The sequence below is a fragment of the Oncorhynchus tshawytscha genome, linkage group LG27 (assembly GCF_018296145.1).
Source record: "Oncorhynchus tshawytscha isolate Ot180627B linkage group LG27, Otsh_v2.0, whole genome shotgun sequence".
NCBI classification, from domain to species: domain Eukaryota; kingdom Metazoa; phylum Chordata; class Actinopteri; order Salmoniformes; family Salmonidae; genus Oncorhynchus; species Oncorhynchus tshawytscha.
In genome coordinates, this window is record NC_056455.1 from 4,092,110 (window position 1) to 4,117,771 (window position 25,662).

A 25,662-nucleotide genomic window follows, 5' to 3' on the forward strand; every position below is an offset into this window, starting at 1 on the left:
ATTACTTTTCTCCAACCCCAATCCTCAGCTATTGAGAAAAATAGTGGTTCATTGACCGTTTTGGTGTTGTTTGAATAGCAGACTGCTCCTTTAAAAAAGTCAGTCTATTAACAAATGAATGCATGAAAGAATGAAAGGATGAATGACTGAATATATAAACGAATTAATAAAAATGATGAGAGAATAATTATTTGATTTTATTATAAAGGAATAACTTCATAGCTTTCACATATAAATGTCAGTCAACCATGTTTATAAATAAATAATTCAGTCAGTAAATATATCAGCTGTCAATCTATTAGCCGGGCTCAGAAACATGTCACATGTCTCCAATGATGATTATGTGGTTCTCCAACAGACCTCTTCTTCCTCATGGCTTGACTCTGCTGTCGAGGAATTTCTTGAACTGCACCAGGTTGTCGCGAACCTCCACTCGCGTGATCTCCCATGCGCATGCGCTATGTTCCTGGAGAGCACACAATATATATATTTTATGTCTTCACTCAACTCAACCACAGCAGGTGCGCTGCCAAGGCGTCCTATGACACCACAAAGGCGCTTGGAAGTTCCCAGTTTCATATGTGATTTGTGGCAGCAAAATGCATCCTATTTGTGGTGATTTAGAATTTGCTCAGATTAATGTAGCCTCTATTCGAGAGCATTTGATATTGGACCCACCCAGTGGCGACCGGTTTTCCAACCGTACCCCACCTGTTTTGAGCCCCATATGTTTAACTACAACAAAAAAAGTCTATACACAACAGCAGAAAAATTACATTTGTTTAACTTTTTTTTGTTGTTGCCTGTTTTACTTGTTATTTTGGCATCAATAAGTTTCACATATCAGTTTGTAAACAATGTAGAAAAACAACAACAATCATTGAGTTAATAAAGCTGCATACAAAAATGGTCTCTTTTTTGCTTTCTTGAGTAAGACAAGTTACCATCGAATATTTTTAGATCGTTCATTGTCTGCTTATATGCCCTGTTTTTTTATCCTTTGGTTCTGACTTGGTGTACAGGGAAAACACTGTGAAGAAGGTTGAATGATTCCCTTGATAAGCCCCAATTTTCAACGGGTGATTCTTAATTATGCTATTGTGAAATGAATCATGAAAAACGTAAAGATAGTGAACAGTTTTCATACATGTCTATGCAAAGAATTACATTGGAGCAATGCATTTCATGATAACAGAATACACTGTGCACCTTTGCATTCTATTCGGCGAATATTACTCCTAATACGTTATTGATTGTGGAACACAATTTCATAGATGGGTTGGAACCATAGAATGAGCAATTCTAATAATGTAATAGTATCTCCATGGTTGGAACGGAAGTTGTATAGGTGCTCAAAGTACACTGTCCAAAACAGGCCAGCCCTGTCCAGTGATAAAACACACTTAATTGAAAAAAGGCATTTGAATATATCTACATTTTGAGAAGATACATTTGACTTGTTTTAATGGCTTTCCTTTATGGATTAGTAGGCTATAGGACTAATTGTACTGCCATCCGTGCATATGTCCTGAGCATGTTTAATACAAATCTTAATGTCCGCTATGGGGGTACCACAAGGTTCAATTCTCACGCTGACTCTTTTCTATGAATGTATCAATTATGTAGCTCTTGCTGCTGATGATTCTCTGATCCACCTCTACGCAGACGACACCATTCTGTAGACATCTAGCCCTTCTTTGGACACTGTGCTAACAAACCTCCAAAAGAGCTTCAACGCCATACAACACTCCTTCCGTGGCCTACAACTGCTTTTAATTGCTAGTAAAATTAAGTGCATGCTCTTCCATCGATTGCTGCCTCACCCTCTTGCATTAATAGCAACACGACTCTGGACGGTTTTGACTTAGAATATGTGAAACAACTAGAAATACCTAGGTGTCTGGTTAGCCTGTGAACTCTCCTTCCAGACTCACATTAAGCATCTCCAACCCAAAATTAAATCTAGAATCGGCGTCCGACTTCACAACAACGCCTCCATCACCCATGCCACCAAACATACCCTCGTAAAACTGACTATCCTACCAATCCTTGACTTCGGCGATGTCAATTTACTAAATATCCTCCTACACTCTACTTAGCAAACTGGATGTAGTCTATCACAGCGCCATCCGTTTTGTCACCAAAGCCCCATATACTACCCACCACTGCGACCTGTATGCTCTCGTTGGCTGGCCCTCACTACATATTCGTTGCCAAACCCACTGGCTCCAGGTTATCTATACGTTTTTGCTAGGTAAAGTCCCGCCTTATCCCAGATCACTGGTCACCATAGCAACACCCACCCTTAGCACGCCCTCCAGCAGGTATATGCAGGTATATTTCACTGGTCATCCCCAAAGCCAACACTTGCTTTAGACGCCATTCCTTCCAGTTCTCTGCTGCCAATGACTGGAATTAATTGCAAAAATCACTGAAGCTGGAGACACATGTCTCCCTCTCTAACTTTAAGCATCAGCTGTCAGAGCAGCTTACCGATCACTGTAGCTGTACACAGCCAATCTGTAAATAGCAAACCAAACTACCTCATCCACATATTATTACTTACCCTCTTGCTCTTTTGCACCCCAGTATCTCTACTTGCACATCATCATCTGCACTTCTATCACTCCATTGTTAATGCTAAATTGTAATTATTTGGCCTCTATGGCCTGTTTATTGCCTTATCCCCCATACTCTTCTACATTTGCACACACTGCACATAGATTTTTCTATTGTGTTATTGACTATACGTTTGTTTATGTGTAACTCTGTGTTGTTGTTTTTGTCGCACTGCTTTGCTTTATCTTGGCAGTGTCGCAGTTGTAAATGATAACTCGTTCTCAACTGGCCTACCTGGTTAAATAAAGGTGAAATAGAAAATAACTACATAAAATCACACCTAGGACTTGGATACAGAATGAGCACTGAGATTACCAATATTAAAAGTTATTTTTTATTTTATTAACTTAACATTTGATGAAGAGCAACAAAAGGCACGATTTTCAAATAGATAAATAGATTCATAAATAGGCCTACATCAATAAATAACCTTGATAAATAAATAAATAAATAAATATATAAGTAGGCCTACATCAATAAATAACCTTGATAAATAAATAAATAAATACATAAATAAATACATGTATAATATTGCTGTTTGACATTGCACATTGCATGATTGTAGAATAGAAGGCTTTAAAAATCAAGCACAATTGTAAAACACATTAGTAAAAAAAGATCTGCAAGTTCAAATTCATGTTCTGTTGGACCACAGAAGGCTGTCAGAGGTGTGTTTCAGAATGAATTCTAGGGTGTACAGGAGTTCTTTTCGAACCACTTCCCAGGCGCAGTAACTGAAATTCTGTGAAAATAAAAATAAATTGTTAGGGCAATGTAGGGTAATATTATCCTATGCAGAGATATTATCAAAACAATGTGTCTATTTGTTTTCAAACTATATCCTACCTTTTCTTTTAAAACTGCTGCAATGTTCCCAAAGTATGTCTTCAGGCCCTCTGCCCTGATGGGATAATCACTTGTATCCACACTGCTCATCTGCCAGAAAGGAGGAAAGAGGCAGGCGATGAATAATAATTAAAATGCATCCATTACAGTGTATTTGCTTGTACCCTACTTTTTATTTTATGACTGCCGCGATGTTCCTAAAGTAGGTATTCAGCATCTTTGCCCTGACTAGATAATCACGTGTATCCACACTCCCCATCATCTGACACAAGAATAAAATAATTCAAATGTCACCATACCACACTTAAACAGTTAAGCTATCTGTATTGGCCTAGGTAGGTACTCACACACTCGCTCTCTTCAATCTGACGGTAGATAATGTTCTGAAAATACTCCAACTTCTGTTGGTCCCACATTGTCGGCAGTTCGTCAGTTCCGAACAATGTGTCGATGTTCTTTAATGTCTCATAAATAGCCTTAGCAGCACCGCTGCTCAACTGAAACGGACAACAACAATAATTTCAATTAACATAAATGGCCGTGTAAAGTGTTCTACTTTCTAATCCTAACGGTTGCAAATACTCTTTCATGCTGTAAAGAACTCTTGAATATGCTCGCTTGCCCTTACCTGTGGCGCCCCGGAGGTTGCAAACGAGGTGGCTGGGAATGCCATGAAGACATTCTCCTGCAGGCACTCCAGAGGAAAATGACCCCCCTGAAAGAAGGAGAAAACACATTTTTCACGTTGAGCTATTCAGTTAAACATAGTTGGATAATACATCTCAAGTCAAAAGTAATTTATAAAATCTACCATGTCTCTCAGTAGGTTGTGGGTTGTTCGCACCAGCTGTCCTTGTAGCTGGCAAGGCATGGGCATCGAGAAAACTTGCGCGAGGCAGAGGAAGGCGCTCATCCAAGTGATAGTCTGAATTGCCATTCTTATGGTAGTTAGATGATCTGCAACAGATGGTCATTGTTAGTTGAATATAATCCTGAAAATAATGAATTAATTGAAGCCTGAAGCAATGATCAAATGATAGCATGTTGTTGATTTACCTGTTGCCAGTATATTGCAAATTTCCTCCAGTCAGAATTTGGTTTGTGTTCTGATCCCATATCTGCGGATTATCTTAAATAGTGAGGATGGAATGGATGTACAAAAAGTGAAAGGGTGTCTCGCTAAATTAAGAGTTGAAATGAATGAATTTGGGAAAGTTTTGCCAAGTGAACCGCAAGACCGGATTTCTCTTTTCGTGTGCTCCACTTCCCTCTCATCATGTTTCGAGTTTTCCTTCATAGGAGGAACATTGTCCTAAGTAGGTTTAAAAAAAGAACTGATAGGCTCAAAGGAGAAGGAGACGGAGAGAGATGGAGAGGGAGAGAGAGAGAGAGAGAGAGAGAGAGAGAGGGAGAGAGAGAGTATCGACCCCTCAACTTTACAATGAATGCAGTAGACCTCTATTTGTCTTTATAAACACCATTATTAAACTAATAGCACTTTTATGGACTAAGGGAAGGCCTTCTACCATGTTTGTTTGTTAATCACAAAACTGCAATTTGATTGTTTGTTTTTTTCCCTGTGTGTGTGTGTGTGTGTGTGTGTGTGTGTGTGTGTGTGTGTGTGTGTGTGACAGAGGGAGTGAGAGATGATGATTTCATATTGATCTCGTTCTGTTTGCATCTTCTGTCTCTAATCCCATTCATATCGATACATTTCAATTAAACTGTTGATAATAACTGATGATCAAATACAAATCAACCAGCATTTTATGACGTCTGTATCTGAATAATCAGGCTAACATTACCATTTGACTATTTATTACTTACGAGAGACTATATAAACTAATGTGCTCTTAGTAGGCTTAGTAGAAAAATACCTACATCCTAATTCCTAACAACACTTAGTTTCATCGTCTTGGATATGCTGAGTTAAAGGGGCAATTTCTGCGATTTCTACATCCAATTTTGGACTTTTAAATGAATGATAGATAGGCTACCTATTGACTCTTGGAGAATAAATAACTTTTAATAAAGGCCTAATGTGCTCAGTTTACCTCTCTTACCTCAACAGAACCCAAAATGTACTTTTTTATGACATTGTTTGAAACAATATACATCTAAGCAAACACTGTGTAACTTGAAAATGTATTTGAAACTATAACGTTGATCTCTTGGATGGTCATTACTTGAATCAATAGCTCTCTGACAGCGGTTAGTTTTCTCGAACCCCATCCCTCATTTACCAGAATAGTGGTTGAGTGACCACTATGGTGTTGTTTTGAACTGTAGACGACCTATAAACAACTGAATGCATGAAAGCCTGAATGGATGAATAAATGAATGACTGAATATTTAAATGAATTTAAAAAAACCAATATGATAATAGATGCATGTTTTTTGTCATTTAATAGTGTTATAATAAATTATTACAAAGCCTTCATTCACATATAAATAAATCAGTCAGTCAGTAAAAATATCACCCATCTATCTATTAGCCAGCCTCAAGGACATGTCACATGTCTCCAATGATGATTATGAGGTTGTCCATCAGATCGCTTCTTCCTCACTGCTTGACTCTGTTGTCGACTTCGTCACAGCTTGACCATGGTGTCAAGGAATTTTTAAAACTGCACCAGTTTGTAGCGAAGCTTCTCTCCCACGACCTCAAATGCTCATGCGCTGTGTTCCTGGAGCGCATACATGACATGCATTTTTTTCAGTCAACTCAACCACAACAGGTGCTGCGCCAACGCATCCGACGACACACAAAAAACGTCGCTTGGAAGTTCCAAGTTTCAGCGAAATTCCTCCGATTTGTGGTGATCTAGAACTTTTCCTCTGATTAATTTAGCCTATTTTCGAGTGCATTTGATATTGGAAACCTTCTGTATCAAGATTGTGTTTAGCTTGTTGAAATACGTTTTCAGAGACCCTTTGCCTGAAGTCACTGACCCTCCATCTCCAGAGGATGCCCCAACACCACACCCGACCTGAAGACAATATAAAATGGTTGTGAGTGAATTAGTTCCGTCTTAAGAAAAGTACAGAAAAAAATATCGCTTAGATTAAATCACAAAATAAAGACCTGTGCCAATTATTGTCTGCCCCCAAATATAACTTAGGCTACAAGATGCGGGATCATACTTACGCATCCCTCCAATTTCTTAACTTAACTAGGTCATCTGTTTTTGAACAGGTTCAGTGTTTCTTTGTTCCATGTGACAGGAGTCAGGCTGTTAAATAATTGGGCCATATACTCCAAAGACTCTAATGCAACCACAGAGACGTCCTCGCCCTGTATGAAAGAAAACAACGTTTTAGGCATTAGGATGTCTCATAAATTCCATGGTTAAACTTCCAATTTATCATTTTGAAATTGAAAAACATCAAACTCTCTAGTTGATTCTATCCAAATATTTCTACATGATACACTTCAGTATCTTACCTGTGTGTTCTTGAAAACATGCTCTGGAAACATGCGCTCGACTTTTCTTTACGGAAACAGAACTGGAAATTGTCCACCCTGAAATAAAGTCATATCAATATCAAAAAGTGAACTGTATTGGAATAGTATCCACAAATGAAACATTGTGGTATAGAGAGTGAAGGCATTGGTTATATAAAACGTCCTATAATAAAATAGGTCTAATAATGAGATATATTGAGTATCAAATTGTACACATCAAATAGTGGACAGGTGAAAAAAGTGTGTGCTAGCGCATGAATTGCGTCCACATGCACAGTTCAGATGCTGCCGTGTATAAGCAGAACAGAACAGAGTCAGGTAGATACTCAACCATTTAAAGGCTAGCATGAATATTTGATTTTTTCGTCGTTCGGAGAGACTAGCAGACCTGCAAGAATAAACCACTTTGCCAATGTGTTGTGATAACATTATCGTAGGTAAAACACGTAGGTAGGTAAAACACGTAGGTATACACGGTACAGCTTCCAAATGTAGGTCAAACTGGCCCATAACTTTAATCTCGTAGATGGACAGTCCTTTCATCCTTAGTTCTTTGACAATGATTACTTTTCTCCAACCCCAATCCTCAGCTATTGAGAAAAATAGTGGTTCATTGACCGTTTTGGTGTTGTTTGAATAGCAGACTGCTCCTTTAAAAAAGTCAGTCTATTAACAAATGAATGCATGAAAGAATGAAAGGATGAATGACTGAATATATAAACGAATTAATAAAAATGATGAGAGAATAATTATTTGATTTTATTATAAAGGAATAACTTCATAGCCTTCACATATAAATGTCAGTCAACCATGTTTATAAATAAATAATTCAGTCAGTAAATATATCAGCTGTCAATCTATTAGCCGGGATCAGAAACATGTCACATGTCTCCAATGATGATTATGTGGTTCTCCAACAGACCTCTTCTTCCTCATGGCTTGACTCTGCTGTCGAGGAATTTCTTGAACTGCACCAGGTTGTCGCGAACCTCCACTCGCGTGATCTCCCATGCGCATGCGCTATGTTCCTGGAGAGCACACAATATATATATATTTTATGTCTTCACTCAACTCAACCACAGCAGGTGCGCTGCCAAGGCGTCCTATGACACCACAAAGGCGCTTGGAAGTTCCCAGTTTCATATGTGATTTGTGGCAGCAAAATGCATCCTATTTGTGGTGATTTAGAATTTGCTCAGATTAATGTAGCCTCTATTCGAGAGCATTTGATATTGGACCCACCCAGTGGCGACCGGTTTTCCAACCGTACCCCACCTGTTTTGAGCCCCATATGTTTAACTACAACAAAAAAAGTCTATACACAACAGCAGAAAAATTACATTTGTTTAACTTTTTTTTGTTGTTGCCTGTTTTACTTGTTATTTTGGCATCAATAAGTTTCACATATCAGTTTGTAAACAATGTAGAAAAACAACAACAATCATTGAGTTAATAAAGCTGCATACAAAAATGGTCTCTTTTTTGCTTTCTTGAGTAAGACAAGTTACCATCGAATATTTTTAGATCGTTCATTGTCTGCTTATATGCCCCGTTTTTTTATCCTTCGGTTCTGACTTGGTGTACAGGGAAAACACTGTGAAGAAGGTTGAATGATTCCCTTGATAAGCCCCAATTTTCAACGGGTGATTCTTAATTATGCTATTGTGAAATGAATCATGAAAAACGTAAAGATAGTGAACAGTTTTCATACATGTCTATGCAAAGAATTACATTGGAGCAATGCATTCCATGATAACAGAATACACTGTGCACCTTTGCATTCTATTCGGCGAATATTACTCCTAATACGTTATTGATTGTGGAACACAATTTCATAGATGGGTTGGAACCATAGAATGAGCAATTCTAATAATGTAATAGTATCTCCATGGTTGGAACGGAAGTTGTATAGGTGCTCAAAGTAAAGTACACTGTCCAAAACAGGCCAGCCCTGTCCAGTGATAAAACACACTTAATTGAAAAAAGGCATTTGAATATATCTACATTTTGAGAAGATACATTTGACTTGTTTTAATGGCTTTCCTTTATGGATTAGTAGGCTATAGGACTAATTGTATTGCCATCCGTGCATATGTCCTGAGCATTTTACAAATCGTAATGCCCGCTATTGGGGTACCACAAGGTTCAATTCTCACGCTGACTCTTTTCTATGAATGTTTCAATGATGTAGCTCTTGCTGCTGATGATTCTCTGATCCACCTCTACGCAGACGACACCATTCTGTAGACATCTAGCCCTTCTTTGGACACTGTGCTAACAAACCTCCAAAAGAGCTTCAACGCCATACAACACTCCTTCGGTGGCCTCCAACTGCTTTTAATTGCTAGTAAAATTAAGTGCATGCTCTTCCATCGATTGCTGCCGCACCCTCTTGCATTAATAGCAACACGACTCTGGACGGTTTTGACTTAGAATATGTGAAACAACTACAAATACCTAGGTGTCTGGTTAGCCTGTAAACTCTCCTTCCAGACTCACATTAAGCATCTCCAACCCAAAATTAAATCTAGAATCGGCGTCCTACTTCACAACAAAGCCTCCATCACCCATGCCACCAAACATACCCTCGTATAACTGACTATCCTACCAATCCTTGACTAAGGCGATGTTATTCACTAAATATCCTCCTACACTCTACTTAGCAAACTGGATGTAGTCTATCACAGCGCCATCCGTTTTGTCACCAAAGCCCCATATACTACCCACCACTGCGACCTGTATGCTCTCGTTGGCTGGCCCTCACTACATATTAGTTGCCAAACCCACTGGCTCCAGGTTATCTATACGTTTTTGCTAGGTAAAGTCCCGCCTTATCCCAGATCACTGGTCACCATAGCAACACCCACCCTTAGCACGCCCTCCAGCAGGTATATGCAGGTATATTTCACTGGTCATCCCCAAAGCCAACACTTGCTTTAGACGCCATTCCTTCCAGTTCTCTGCTGCCAATGACTGGAATTAATTGCAAAAATCACTGAAGCTGGAGACACATGTCTCCCTCTCTAACTTTAAGCATCAGCTGTCAGAGCAGCTTACCATCACTGTAGCTGTACACAGCCAATCTGTAAATAGCAAACCAAACTACCTCATCCACATATTATTACTTACCCTCTTGCTCTTTTGCACCCCAGTATCTCTACTTGCACATCATCATCTGCACTTCTATCACTCCATTGTTAATGCTAAATTGTAATTATTTGGCCTCTATGGCCTGTTTATTGCCTTATCCCCCATACTCTTCTACATTTGCACACACTGCACATAGATTTTTCTATTGTGTTATTGACTATACGTTTGTTTATGTGTAACTCTGTGTTGTTGTTTTTGTCGCACTGCTTTGCTTTATCTTGGCAGTGTCGCAGTTGTAAATGAGAACTCGTTCTCAACTGGCCTACCTGGTTAAATAAAGGTGAAATAGAAAATAACTACATAAAATCACACCTTGGACTTGGATACAGAATGAGCACTCGGATTACAAATATTTAAAAGTATTTTTTATTTTATTAACTTAACATTTGATGAAGAGCAACAAAAGGCACGATTTTCAAATAGATAAATAGATTCATAAATAGACCTACATCAATAAATAACCTTGATTAATAAATAAATATATAAGTAGGCCTACATCAATAAATAACCTTGATAAATAAATACATAAATAAATACATGTATAATATTGCTGTTTGACATTGCACATTGCATGATTGTAGAATAGAAGGCTTTAAAAATCAAGCACAATTGTAAAACACATTAGTAAAAAAAGATCTGCAAGTTCAAATTCATGTTCTGTTGGACCACAGAAGGCTGTCAGAGGTGTGTTTCAGAATGAATTCTAGGGTGTACAGGAGTTCTTTTCGAACCACTTCCCAGGCGCAGTAACTGAAATTCTGTGAAAATAAAAATAAATTGTTAGAGCAATGTAGGGTAATATTATCCTATGTAGAGATATTATCAAAACAATGTGTCTATTTGTTTTCAAACTATATCCTACCTTTTCTTTTAAAACTGCTGCAATGTTCCCAAAGTATGTCTTCAGGCCCTCTGCCCTGATGGGATAATCACTTGTATCCACACTGCTCATCTGCCAGAAAGGAGGAAAGAGGCAGGCGATGAATAATAATTAAAATGCATCCATTACAGTGTATTTGCTTGTACCCTACTTTTTATTTTATGACTGCCGCGATGTTCCTAAAGTAGGTATTCAGCATCTTTGCCCTGACTAGATAATCACGTGTATCCACACTCCCCATCATCTGACACAAGAATAAAATAATTCAAATGTCACCATACCACACTTAAACAGTTAAGCTATCTGTATTGGCCTAGGTAGGTACTCACACACTCGCTCTCTTCAATCTGACGGTAGATAATGTTCTGAAAATACTCCAACTTCTGTTGGTCCCACATTGTCGGCAGTTCGTCAGTTCCGAACAATGTGTCGATGTTCTTTAATGTCTCATAAATAGCCTTAGCAGCACCGCTGCTCAACTGAAACGGACAACAACAATAATTTCAATTAACATAAATGGCCGTGTAAAGTGTTCTACTTTCTAATCCTAACGGTTGCAAATACTCTTTCATGCTGTAAAGAACTCTTGAATATGCTCGCTTGCCCTTACCTGTGGCGCCCCGGAGGTTGCAAACGAGGTGGCTGGGAATGCCATGAAGACATTCTCCTGCAGGCACTCCAGAGGAAAATGACCCCCCTGAAAGAAGGAGAAAACACATTTTTCACGTTGAGCTATTCAGTTAAACATAGTTGGATAATACATCTCAAGTCAAAAGTAATTTATAAAATCTACCATGTCTCTCAGTAGGTTGTGGGTTGTTCGCACCAGCTGTCCTTGTAGCTGGCAAGGCATGGGCATCGAGAAAACTTGCGCGAGGCAGAGGAAGGCGCTCATCCAAGTGATAGTCTGAATTGCCATTCTTATGGTAGTTAGATGATCTGCAACAGATGGTCATTGTTAGTTGAATATAATCCTGAAAATAATGAATTAATTGAAGCCTGAAGCAATGATCAAATGATAGCATGTTGTTGATTTACCTGTTGCCAGTATATTGCAAATTTCCTCCAGTCAGAATTTGGTTTGTGTTCTGATCCCATATCTGCGGATTATCTTAAATAGTGAGGATGGAATGGATGTACAAAAAGTGAAAGGGTGTCTCGCTAAATTAAGAGTTGAAATGAATGAATTTGGGAAAGTTTTGCCAAGTGAACCGCAAGACCGGATTTCTCTTTTCGTGTGCTCCACTTCCCTCTCATCATGTTTCGAGTTTTCCTTCATAGGAGGAACATTGTCCTAAGTAGGTTTAAAAAAATAACTGATAGGCTCAAAGGAGAAGGAGACGGAGAGAGATGGAGAGGGAGAGAGAGAGAGAGAGAGAGAGAGAGAGAGAGAGAGAGTATCGACCCCTTAACTTTACAATGAATGCAGTAGACCTCTATATGTCTTTATAAACACCATTATTAAACTAATAGCACTTCTATGGACGAAGGGAAGGCCTTCTACCATGTTTGTTTGTTAATCACAAAACTGCAATTTGATTGTTTTTTTGTTTTTTTTCCCTGTGTGTGTGTGTTTGTGTGTGTGTGTGTGTGTGTGTGTGTGTGTGTGTGTGTGTGTGTGTGTGTGTGTGTGTGTGTGTGTGTGTGTGTGTGTGTGTGTGTGTGTGTGTGTGTGTGTGTGTGTGTGTGACAGAGGGAGTGAGAGATGATGATTTCATATTGATCTCGTTCTGTTTGCATCTTCTGTCTCTAATCCCATTCATATCGATACATTTCAATTAAACTGTTGATAATAACTGATGATCAAATACAAATCAACCAGCATTTTATGACGTCTGTATCTGAATAATCAGGCTAACATTACCATTTGACTATTTATTACTTACGAGAGACTATATAAACTAATTTGCTCTTAGTAGGCTTAGTAGAAAAATACCTACATCCTAATTCCTAACAACACTTAGTTTCATCGTCTTGGATATGCTGAGTTAAAGGGGCAATTTCTGCGATTTCTACATCCAATTTTGGACTTTTAAATGAATGATAGATAGGCTACCTATTGACTCTTGGAGAATAAATAACTTTTAATAAAGGCCTAATGTGCTCAGTTTACCTCTCTTACCTCAACAGAACCCAAAATGTACTTTTTTATGACATTGTTTGAAACAATATACATCTAAGCAAACACTGTGTAACTTGAAAATGTATTTGAAACTATAATGTTGATCTCTTGGATGGTCATTACTTGAATCAATAGCTCTCTGACAGCGGTTACTTTTCTCGAACCCCATCCCTCATTTACCAGAATAGTGGTTGAGTGACCACTATGGTGTTGTTTTGAACTGTAGACGACCTATAAACAACTGAATGCATGAAAGCCTGAATGGATGAATAAATGAATGACTGAATATTTAAATGAATGGGAAAAAAAAAACAATATGATAATAGATGCATGTTTTTGTCATTTAATAGTGTTATAATAAATTATTACAAAGCCTTCATTCACATATAAATAAATCAGTCAGTCAGTAAAAATATCACCCATCTATCTATTAGCCAGCCTCAAGGACATGTCACATGTCTCCAATGATGATTATGAGGTTGTCCATCAGATCGCTTCTTCCTCACCGCTTGACTCTGTTGTCGACTTCGTCACAGCTTGACCATGGTGTCAAGGAATTTTTAAAACTGCACCAGTTTGTAGCGAAGCTTCTCTCCCACGACCTCAAATGCTCATGCGCTGTGTTCCTGGAGCGCATACAAGACATGCATTTTTTTCAGTCAACTCAACCACAACAGGTGCTGCGCCAACGCATCCGACGACACACAAAAAACGTCGCTTGGAAGTTCCAAGTTTCAGCGAAATTCCTCCGATTTGTGGTGATCTAGAACTTTTCCTCTGATTAATTTAGCCTATTTTCGAGTGCATTTGATATTGGAAACCTTCTGTATCAAGATTGTGTTTAGCTTGTTGAAATACGTTTTCAGAGACCCTTTGCCTGAAGTCACTGACCCTCCATCTCCAGAGGATGCCCCAACACCACACCCGACCTGAAGACAATATAAAATGGTTGTGAGTGAATTTGTTCCGTCTTAAGAAAAGTACAGAAAAAAATATCGCTTAGATTAAATCACAAAATAAAGACCTGTGCCAATTATTGTCTGCCCCCCAAATATAACTTAGGCTACAAGATGCGGGATCATACTTACGCATCCCTCCAATTTCTTAACTTAACTAGGTCATCTGTTTTTGAACAGGTTCAGTGTTTCTTTGTTCCATGTGACAGGAGTCAGGCTGTTAAATAATTGGGCCATATACTCCAAAGACTCTAATGCAACCACAGAGACGTCCTCCCCCTGTATGAAAGAAAACAACGTTTTAGGCATTAGGATGTCTCATAAATTCCATGGTTAAACTTCCAATTTATCATTTTGAAATTGAAAAACATCAAACTCTCTAGTTGATTCAATCCAAATATTGCTACATGATACACTTCAGTATCTTACCTGTGTGTTCTTGATAACATGCTCTGGAAATATGCGCTCGACTTTTCTTTACGGAAACAGAACTGGAAATTCTCCACCCTGAAATAAAGTCATATCAATATCAAAAAGTGAACTGTATTGGAATAGTATCCACAAATGAAACATTGTGGTACAGAGAGTGAAGGCATTGGTTGTATTTTGATTTTTTTTTTTATTTATTTCACCTTTATTTAACCAGGTAGGCTAGTTGAGAACAAGTTCTCATTTGCAACTGCGACCTGGCCAAGATAAAGCATAGCAGTGTGAGCAGACAACACAGAGTTACACATGGAATAAACAATTAACAAGTCAATAACACAGTAGAAAACAAAGGGGGAGTCTATATACAATGTGTGCAAAAGGCATGAGGAGGTAGGCGAATAACTACAATTTTGCAGATTAACACTGGAGTGATAAATGATCAGATGGTCATGTATAGGTAGAGATATTGGTGTGCAAAAGAGCAGAAAAGTAAATAAATAAAAACAGTATGGGGATGAGGTAGGTGAAAATGGGTGGGCTATTTACCAATAGACTATGTACAGCTGCAGCGATCGGTCAGCTGCTCAGATAGCTGATGTTTGAAGTTGGTGAGGGAGATAAAAGTCTCCAACTTCAGCGATTTTTGCAATTCGTTCCAGTCACAGGCAGCAGAGTACTGGAACAAAAGGCGGCCAAATGAGGTGTTGGCTTTAGGGATGATCAGTGAGATACACCTGCTGGAGCGCGTGCTACGGATGGGTGTTGCCATCGTGACCAGTGAACTGAGATAAGGCGGAGCTTTACCTAGCATGGACTTGTAGATGACCTGGAGCCAGTGGGTCTGGCGACGAATATGTAGCGAGGGCCAGCCGACCAGAGCATACAAGTCGCAGTGGTGGGTGGTATAAGGTGCTTTAGTGACAAAACGGATGGCACTGTGATAGACTGCATCCAGTTTGCTGAGTAGAGTGTTGGAAGCCATTTTGTAGATGACATCGCCGAAGTCGAGGATCGGTAGGATAGTCAGTTTTACTAGGGTAAGCTTGGCGGCGTGAGTGAAGGAGGCTTTGTTGCAGAATAGAAAGCCGACTCTTGATTTGATTTTCGATTGGAGATGTTTGATATGAGTCTGGAAGGAGAGTTTGCAGTCTAGCCAGACACCTAGGTACTTATAGATGTCCACATATTCAAGGTCGGAACCATCCAGGGTGGTGATGCTAGTCGGGCATGCGGGTGCAGGCAGCGATCGGTTGAAAAGCATGCATTTGGTTTTACTAGCGTTTAAGAGCAGTTGGAGGCCACGGAAGGAGTGTTGTATGGCATTGAAGCTTGTTTGGAGGTTAGATAGCACAGTGTCCAATGACGGGCCAAAAGTATATAGAATGGTGTCGTCTGCGTAGAGGTGGATCAGGGAATCGCCCGCAGCAAGAGCAACATCATTGATATATACAGAGAAAAGAGTCGGCCCGAGAATTGAACCCTGTGGCACCCCCATAGAGACTGCCAGAGGACCGGACAGCATGCCCTCCGATTTGACACACTGAACTCTGTCTGCAAAGTAATTGGTGAACCAGGCAAGGCAGTCATCCGAAAACCGAGGCTACTGAGTCTGCCGATAAGAATATGGTGATTGACAGAGTCGAAAGCCTTGGCAAGGTCGATGAAGACGGCTGCACAGTACTGTCTTTTATCGATGGCGGTTATGATATCATTTAGTACCTTGAGCGTGGCTGAGGTGCACCCGTGACCGGCTCGGAAACCAGATTGCACAGCGGAGAAGGTACGGTGGGATTCGAGATGGTCAGTGACCTGTTTGTTGACTTGGCTTTCGAAGACCTTAGATAGGCAGGGCAGGATGGATATAGGTCTGTAACAGTTTGGGTCCAGGGTGTCTCCCCCTTTGAAGAGGGGGATGACTGCGGCAGCTTTCCAATCCTTGGGGATCTCAGACGATATGAAAGAGAGGTTGAACAGGCTGGTAATAGGGGTTGAGACAATGGCGGCGGATAGTTTCAGAAATAGGGGGTCCAGATTGTCAAGCCCAGCTGATTTGTACGGGTCCAGGTTTTGCAGCTCTTTCAGAACATCTGCTATCTGGATTTGGGTAAAGGAGAACCTGGAGAGGCTTGGGCGAGGCGCTGCCGGGGGGGCGGAGCTGTTGGCCGAGGTTGGAGTAGCCAGGCGGAAGGCATGGCCAGCCGTTGAGAAATGCTTATTGAAGTTTTCGATAATCATGGATTTATCGGTGGTGACCGTGTTACCTATCCTCAGTGCAGTGGGCAGCTGGGAGGAGGTGCTCTTGTTCTCCATGGACTTCACAGTGTCCCAGAACTTTTTGGAGTTGGAGCTACAGGATGCAAACTTCTGCCTGAAGAAGCTGGCCTTAGCTTTCCTGACTGACTGCGTGTATTGGTTCCGGACTTCCCTGAACAGTTGCATATCACGGGACTATTCGATGCTATTGCAGTCCGCCACAGGATGTTTTTGTGCTGGTCGAGGGCAGTCAGGTCTGGGGTGAACCAAGGGCTATATCTGTTCTTAGTTCTGCATTTTGAACGGAGCATGCTTATCTAAAATGGTGAGGAAGTTACTTTTAAAGAATGACCAGGCATCCTCAACTGACGGGATGAGGTCAATGTCCTTCCAGGATACCCGGGCCAGGTCGATTAGAAAGGCCTGCTCACAGAAGTGTTTTAGGGAGCGTTTGACAGTGATGAGGGGTGGTCGTTTGACTGCGGCTCCGTAGCGGATACAGGCAATGAGGCAGTGATCGCTGAGATCCTGGTTGAAGACAGCGGAGGTGTATTTGGAGGGCCAGTTGGTCAGGATGACGTCTATGAGGGTGCCCTTGTTTACAGAGTTAGGGTTGTACCTGGTGGGTTCCTTGATGATTTGTGTGAGATTGAGGGCATCTAGCTTAGATTGTAGGACTGGCGGGGTGTTAAGCATATCCCAGTTTAGGTCACCTAACAGAACAAACTCTGAGGCTAGATGGGGGGCGATCAATTCACAAATGGTGTCCAGGGCACAGCTGGGAGCTGAGGGGGGTCGGTAGCAGGCGGCAACAGTGAGAGACTTATTTCTGGAGAGAGTAATTTTCAAAATTAGTAGTTCGAACTGTTTGGGTATGGACCTGGAAAGTATGACATTACTTTGCAGGCTCTCTCTGCAGTAGACTGCAACTCCTCCCCCTTTGGCAGTTCTATCTTGACGGAAGATGTTATAGTTGGGTATGGAAATCTCTGAATTTTTGGTGGCCTTCCTGAGCCAGGATTCAGACACAGCAAGGACATCGGGGTTAGCAGAGTGTGCTAGAGCAGTGAGTAAAACAAACTTAGGGAGGAGGCTTCTGATGTTGACATGCATGAAACCAAGGCTTTTTCGATCACAGAAGTCAACAAATGAGGGTGCCTGGGGACATGCAGGGCCTATAAAACGTCCTATAATAAAATAGGTCTAATAATGAGATATATTGAGCATCAAATTGTACACATCAAATAGTGGACAGGTGAAAAAAAGTGTGTGCTAGCGCATGAATTGCGTCCACATGCACAGTTCAGATGCTGCCGTGTATAAGCAGAACAGGACAGAGTCAGGTAGATACTCAACCATTTAAAGGCTAGCATGAATATTTGATTTTTTCGTCGTTCGGAGAGACTAGCAGACCTGCAAGAATAAACCACTTTGCCAATGTGTTGTGATAACATTATCGTAGGTAAAACACGTAGGTAGGTAAAACACGTAGGTAAACACGGTACAGCTTCCAAATGTAGGTCAAACTGGCCCATAACTTTAATCTCGTAGATGGACAGTCCTTTCATCCTTAGTTCTTTGACAATGATTACTTTTCTCCAACCCCAATCCTCAGCTATTGAGAAAAATAGTGGTTCATTGACCGTTTTGGTGTTGTTTGAATAGCAGACTGCTCCTTTAAAAAAGTCAGTCTATTAACAAATGAATGCATGAAAGAATGAAAGGATGAATGACTGAATATATAAACGAATTAATAAAAATGATGAGAGAATAATTATTTGATTTTATTATAAAGGAATAACTTCATAGCCTTCACATATAAATGTCAGTCAACCATGTTTATAAATAAATAATTCAGTCAGTAAATATATCAGCTGTCAATCTATTAGCCGGGCTCAGAAACATGTCACATGTCTCCAATGATGATTATGTGGTTCTCCAACAGACCTCTTCTTCCTCAAGGCTTGACTGCTGTCGAGGAATTTCTTGAACTGCACCAGGTTGTCGCGAACCTCCACTCGTGTGATCTCCCATGCGCATGCGCTATGTTCCTGGAGAGCACACAATATATAAATATATATATATATTTTATGTCTTCACTCAACTCAACCACAGCAGGTGCGCTGCCAAGGCGTCGTATGACACCACAAAGGCGCTTGGAAGTTCCCAGTTTCATATGTGATTTGTGGCAGCAAAATGCATCCTATTTGTGGTGATTTAGAATTTGCTCAGATTAATGTAGCCTCTATTCGAGAGCATTTGATATTGGACCCACCCAGTGGCGACCGGTTTTCCAACCGTACCCCACCTGTTTTGAGCCCCATATGTTTAACTACAACAAAAAAAGTCTATACACAACAGCAGAAAAATTACATTTGTTTAACTTTTTTTTGTTGTTGCCTGTTTTACTTGTTATTTTGGCATCAATAAGTTTCACATATCAGTTTGTAAACAATGTAGAAAAACAACAACAATCATTGAGTTAATAAAGCTGCATACAAAAATGGTCTCTTTTTTGCTTTCTTGAGTAAGACAAGTTACCATCGAATATTTTTAGATCGTTCATTGTCTGCTTATATGCCCCGTTTTTTTATCCTTCGGTTCTGACTTGGTGTACAGGGAAAACACTGTGAAGAAGGTTGAATGATTCCCTTGATAAGCCCCAATTTTCAACGGGTGATTCTTAATTATGCTATTGTGAAATGAATCATGAAAAACGTAAAGATAGTGAACAGTTTTCATACATGTCTATGCAAAGAATTACATTGGAGCAATGCATTTCATGATAACAGAATACACTGTGCACCTTTGCATTCTATTCGGCGAATATTACTCCTAATACGTTATTGATTGTGGAACACAATTTCATAGATGGGTTGGAACCATAGAATGAGCAATTCTAATAATGTAATAGTATCTCCATGGTTGGAACGGAAGTTGTATAGGTGCTCAAAGTACACTGTCCAAAACAGGCCAGCCCTGTCCAGTGATAAAACACACTTAATTGAAAAAGGCATTTGAATATATCTACATTTTGAGAAGATACATTTGACTTGTTTTAATGGCTTTCCTTTATGGATTAGTAGGCTATAGGACTAATTGTACTGCCATCCGTGCATATGTCCTGAGCATTTTACAAAATCTTAATGCCCGCTATTGGGGTACCACAAGGTTCAATTCTCACGCTGACTCTTTTCTATGAATATTTCAATGATGTAGCTCTTGCTGCTGATGATTCTCTGATCCACCTCTACGCAGACGACACCATTCTGTAGACATCTAGCCCTTCTTTGGACACTGTGCTAACAAACCTCCAAAAGAGCTTCAACGCCATACAACACTCCTTCCGTGGCCTCCAACTGCTTTTAATTGCTAGTAAAATTAAGTGCATGCTCTTCCATCGATTGCTGCCGCACCCTCTTGCATTAATAGCAACACGACTCTGGACGGTTTTGACTTAGAATATGTGAAACAACTACAAATACCTAGGTGTCTGGTTAGCCTGTAAACTCTCCTTCCAGACTCACATTAAGCATCTCCAACCCAAAATTAAATCTAGAATCGGCGTCCTACTTCACAACAAAGCCTCCATCACCCATGCCACCAAACATACCCTCGTAAAACTGACTATCCTACCAATCCTTGACTAAGGCGATGTTATTGACTAAATATCCTCCTACACTCTACTTAGCAAACTGGATGTAGTCTATCACAGCGCCATCCGTTTTGTCACCAAAGCCCCATATACTACCCACCACTGCGACCTGTATGCTCTCGTTGGCTGGCCCTCACTACATATTCGTTGCCAAACCCACTGGCTCCAGGTTATCTATACGTTTTTGCTAGGTAAAGTCCCGCCTTATCCCAGATCACTGGTCACCATAGCAACACCCACCCTTAGCACGCCCTCCAGCAGGTATATGCAGGTATATTTCACTGGTCATCCCCAAAGCCAACACTTGCTTTAGCCGCCATTCCTTCCAGTTCTCTGCTGCCAATGACTGGAATTAATTGCAAAAATCACTGAAGCTGGAGACACATGTCTCCCTCTCTAACTTTAAGCATCAGCTGTCAGAGCAGCTTACCGATCACTGTAGCTGTACACAGCCAATCTGTAAATAGCAAACCAAACTACCTCATCCACATATTATTACTTACCCTCTTGCTCTTTTGCACCCCAGTATCTCTACTTGCACATCATCATCTGCACGTCTATCACTCCATTGTTAATGCTAAATTGTAATTATTTGGCCTCTATGGCCTGTTTATTGCCTTATCCCCATACTCTTCTACATTTGCACACACTGCACATAGATTTTTCTATTGTGTTATTGACTATACGTTTGTTTATGTGTAACTCTGTGTTGTTGTTTTTGTCGCACTGCTTTGCTTTATCTTGGCAGTGTCGCAGTTGTAAATGAGAACTCGTTCTCAACTGGCCTACCTGGTTAAATAAAGGTGAAATAGAAAATAACTACATAAAATCACACCTTGGACTTGGATACAGAATGAGCACTCAGATTACAAATATTTAAAAGTATTTTTTATTTTATTAACTTAACATTTGATGAAGAGCAACAAAAGGCACGATTTTCAAATAGATAAATAGATTCATAAATAGGCCTACATCAATAAATAACCTTGATAAATAAATAAATAAATAAATATATAAGTAGGCCTACATCAATAAATAACCTTGATAAATAAATAAATAAATACATAAATAAATACATGTATAATATTGCTGTTTGACATTGCACATTGCATGATTGTAGAATAGAAGGCTTTAAAAATCAAGCACAATTGTAAAACACATTAGTAAAAAAGATCTGCAAGTTCAAATTCATGTTCTGTTGGACCACAGAAGGCTGTCAGAGGTGTGTTTCAGAATGAATTCTAGGGTGTACAGGAGTTCTTTTCGAACCACTTCCCAGGCGCAGTAACTGAAATTCTGTGAAAATAAAAATAAATTGTTAGAGCAATGTAGGGTAATATTATCCTATGCAGAGATATTATCAAAACAATGTGTCTATTTGTTTTCAAACTATATCCTACCTTTTCTTTTAAAACTGCTGCAATGTTCCCAAAGTATGTCTTCAGGCCCTCTGCCCTGATGGGATAATCACTTGTATCCACACTGCTCATCTGCCAGAAAGGAGGAAAGAGGCAGGCGATGAATAATAATTAAAATGCATCCATTACAGTGTATTTGCTTGTACCCTACTTTTTATTTTATGACTGCCGCGATGTTCCTAAAGTAGGTATTCAGCATCTTTGCCCTGACTAGATAATCACGTGTATCCACACTCCCCATCATCTGACACAAGAATAAAATAATTCAAATGTCACCATACCACACTTAAACAGTTAAGCTATCTGTATTGGCCTAGGTAGGTACTCACACACTCGCTCTCTTCAATCTGACGGTAGATAATGTTCTGAAAATACTCCAACTTCTGTTGGTCCCACATTGTCGGCAGTTCGTCAGTTCCGAACAATGTGTCGATGTTCTTTAATGTCTCATAAATAGCCTTAGCAGCACCGCTGCTCAACTGAAACGGACAACAACAATAATTTCAATTAACATAAATGGCCGTGTAAAGTGTTCTACTTTCTAATCCTAACGGTTGCAAATACTCTTTCATGCTGTAAAGAACTCTTGAATATGCTCGCTTGCCCTTACCTGTGGCGCCCCGGAGGTTGCAAACGAGGTGGCTGGGAATGCCATGAAGACATTCTCCTGCAGGCACTCCAGAGGAAAATGACCCCCCTGAAAGAAGGAGAAAACACATTTTTCACGTTGAGCTATTCAGTTAAACATAGTTGGATAATACATCTCAAGTCAAAAGTAATTTATAAAATCTACCATGTCTCTCAGTAGGTTGTGGGTTGTTCGCACCAGCTGTCCTTGTAGCTGGCAAGGCATGGGCATCGAGAAAACTTGCGCGAGGCAGAGGAAGGCGCTCATCCAAGTGATAGTCTGAATTGCCATTCTTATGGTAGTTAGATGATCTGCAACAGATGGTCATTGTTAGTTGAATATAATCCTGAAAATAATGAATTAATTGAAGCCTGAAGCAATGATCAAATGATAGCATGTTGTTGATTTACCTGTTGCCAGTATATTGCAAATTTCCTCCAGTCAGAATTTGGTTTGTGTTCTGATCCCATATCTGCGGATTATCTTAAATAGTGAGGATGGAATGGATGTACAAAAAGTGAAAGGGTGTCTCGCTAAATTAAGAGTTGAAATGAATGAATTTGGGAAAGTTTTGCCAAGTGAACCGCAAGACCGGATTTCTCTTTTCGTGTGCTCCACTTCCCTCTCATCATGTTTCGAGTTTTCCTTCATAGGAGGAACATTGTCCTAAGTAGGTTTAAAAAAAGAACTGATAGGCTCAAAGGAGAAGGAGACGGAGAGAGATGGAGAGGGAGAGAGAGAGAGAGAGAGAGAGAGAGAGAGAGAGAGAGAGAGAGAGAGAGAGTATCGACCCCTTAACTTTACAATGAATGCAGTAGACCTCTATTTGTCTTTATAAACACCATTATTAAACTAATAGCACTTTTATGGACTAAGGGAAGGCCTTCTACCATGTTTGTTTGTTAATCACAAAACTGCAATTTGATTGTTTTTTTTCCCCCTGTGTGTGTGTGTGTGTGTGTGTGTGTGTGTGTGTGTGTGTGTGTGTGTGTGTGTGTGTGTGTGTGTGTGTGTGTGTGTGTGTGTGTGTGTGTGTGTGTGTGTGTGTGTGTGTGTGTGTGTGTGACAGAGGGAGTGAGAGATGATGATTTCATATTGATCTCGTTCTGTTTGCATCTTCTGTCTCTAATCCCATTCATATCGATACATTTCAATTAAACTGTTGATAATAACTGATGATCAAATACAAATCAACCAGCATTTTATGACGTCTGTATCTGAATAATCAGGCTAACATTACCATTTGACTATTTATTACTTACGAGAGACTATATAAACTAATGTGCTCTTAGTAGGCTTAGTAGAAAAATACCTACATCCTAATTCCTAACAACACTTAGTTTCATCGTCTTGGATATGCTGAGTTAAAGGGGCAATTTCTGCGATTTCTACATCCAATTTTGGACTTTTAAATGAATGATAGATAGGCTACCTATTGACTCTTGGAGAATAAATAACTTTTAATAAAGGCCTAATGTGCTCAGTTTACCTCTCTTACCTCAACAGAACCCAAAATGTACTTTTTATGACATTGTTTGAAACAATATACATCTAAGCAAACACTGTGTAACTTGAAAATGTATTTGAAACTATAACGTTGATCTCTTGGATGGTCATTACTTGAATCAATAGCTCTCTGACAGCGGTTACTTTTCTCGAACCCCATCCCTCATTTACCAGAATAGTGGTTGAGTGACCACTATGGTGTTGTTTTGAACTGTAGACGACCTATACACAACTGAATGCATGAAAGCCTGAATGGATGAATAAATGAATGACTGAATATTTAAATGAATGAAAAAAAAAAACAATATGATAATAGATGCATGTTTTTGTCATTTAATAGTGTTATAATAAATTATTACAAAGCCTTCATTCACATATAAATAAATCAGTCAGTCAGTAAAAATATCACCCATCTATCTATTAGCCAGCCTCAAGGACATGTCACATGTCTCCAATGATGATTATGAGGTTGTCCATCAGATCGCTTCTTCCTCACCGCTTGACTCTGTTGTCGACTTCGTCACAGCTTGACCATGGTGTCAAGGAATTTTAAAACTGCACCAGTTTGTAGCGAAGCTTCTCTCCCACGACCTCAAATGCTCATGCGCTGTGTTCCTGGAGCGCATACAAGACATGCATTTTTTTCAGTCAACTCAACCACAACAGGTGCTGCGCCAACGCATCCGACGACACACAAAAAACGGCGCTTGGAAGTTCCAAGTTTCAGCGAAATTCCTCCGATTTGTGAGATCTATAACTTTTCCTCTGATTAATTTAGCCTATTTTCGAGTGCATTTGATATTGGAAACCTTCTGTATCAAGATTGTGTTTAGCTTGTTGAAATACGTTTTCAGAGACCCTTTGCCTGAAGTCACTGACCCTCCATCTCCAGAGGATGCCCCAACACCACACCCGACCTGAAGACAATATAAAATGGTTGTGAGTGAATTAGTTCCGTCTTAAGAAAAGTACAGAAAAAAATATCGCTTAGATTAAATCACAAAATAAAGACCTGTGCCAATTATTGTCTGCCCCCAAATATAACTTAGGCTACAAGATGCGGGATCATACTTACGCATCCCTCCAATTTCTTAACTTAACTAGGTCATCTGTTTTTGAACAGGTTCAGTGTTTCTTTGTTCCATGTGACAGGAGTCAGGCTGTTAAATAATTGGGCCATATACTCCAAAGACTCTAATGCAACCACAGAGACGTCCTCGCCCTGTATGAAAGAAAACAACGTTTTAGGCATTAGGATGTCTCATAAATTCCATGGTTAAACTTCCAATTTATCATTTTGAAATTGAAAAACATCAAACTCTCTAGTTGATTCTATCCAAATATTTCTACATGATACACTTCAGTATCTTACCTGTGTGTTCTTGAAAACATGCTCTGGAAACATGCGCTCGACTTTTCTTTACGGAAACAGAACTGGAAATTGTCCACCCTGAAATAAAGTCATACCAATATCAAAAAGTGAACTGTATTGGAATAGTATCCACAAATGAAACATTGTGGTATAGAGAGTGAAGGCATTGGTTATATAAAACGTCCTATAATAAAATAGGTCTAATAATGAGATATATTGAGCATCAAATTGTACACATCAAATAGTGGACAGGTGAAAAAAAGTGTGTGCTAGCGCATGAATTGCGTCCACATGCACAGTTCAGATGCTGCCGTGTATAAGCAGAACAGAACAGAGTCAGGTAGATACTCAACCATTTAAAG

At 39.8% G+C, this 25,662-nt stretch overlaps 5 protein-coding genes across 5 annotated transcripts; all 5 read right to left on the reverse strand.

Annotated features, from left to right (window-relative positions):
* Positions 1 to 370: 370 nt before the first annotated feature.
* On the reverse strand, positions 371 to 7,474 carry LOC121841055 (interferon omega-1-like). The gene is given in 5 exon segments (XM_042307094.1): positions 371 to 466; positions 6,348 to 6,455; positions 6,614 to 6,760; positions 6,911 to 6,956; positions 7,434 to 7,474. Coding segments are annotated over 5 exon segments (438 nt in total).
* LOC121841123 (interferon beta-like) lies at positions 3,254 to 4,402 on the reverse strand. Its single transcript, XM_042307513.1, has 5 exons — positions 4,277 to 4,402; positions 4,094 to 4,180; positions 3,813 to 3,962; positions 3,466 to 3,555; positions 3,254 to 3,361 (listed from the first exon to the last, which is right to left on the reverse strand). Exons 1-5 carry the CDS (start codon positions 4,400 to 4,402, stop codon positions 3,254 to 3,256), a joined length of 561 nt encoding a protein of 186 aa, XP_042163447.1.
* A 389-nt stretch (positions 7,475 to 7,863) lies between the features above and the next one.
* LOC121841056 (interferon omega-1-like) lies at positions 7,864 to 19,045 on the reverse strand. The gene is given in 6 exon segments (XM_042307095.1): positions 7,864 to 7,959; positions 13,905 to 14,012; positions 14,172 to 14,318; positions 14,469 to 14,514; positions 18,669 to 18,772; positions 19,025 to 19,045. Coding segments are annotated over 6 exon segments (522 nt in total).
* On the reverse strand, positions 10,732 to 11,880 carry LOC121841121 (interferon beta-like). Its single transcript, XM_042307512.1, has 5 exons — positions 11,755 to 11,880; positions 11,572 to 11,658; positions 11,291 to 11,440; positions 10,944 to 11,033; positions 10,732 to 10,839 (listed from the first exon to the last, which is right to left on the reverse strand). The coding sequence occupies exons 1-5, from the start codon at positions 11,878 to 11,880 to the stop codon at positions 10,732 to 10,734; spliced, it is 561 nt and encodes a 186-aa protein (XP_042163446.1).
* Positions 19,046 to 21,564: 2,519 nt separating the features above from the next.
* LOC121841118 (interferon beta-like) lies at positions 21,565 to 22,713 on the reverse strand. The gene is made up of 5 exons (XM_042307509.1): positions 22,588 to 22,713; positions 22,405 to 22,491; positions 22,124 to 22,273; positions 21,777 to 21,866; positions 21,565 to 21,672 (listed from the first exon to the last, which is right to left on the reverse strand). The coding sequence occupies exons 1-5, from the start codon at positions 22,711 to 22,713 to the stop codon at positions 21,565 to 21,567; spliced, it is 561 nt and encodes a 186-aa protein (XP_042163443.1).
* Between the last annotated feature and the right edge of the window lie 2,949 nt (positions 22,714 to 25,662).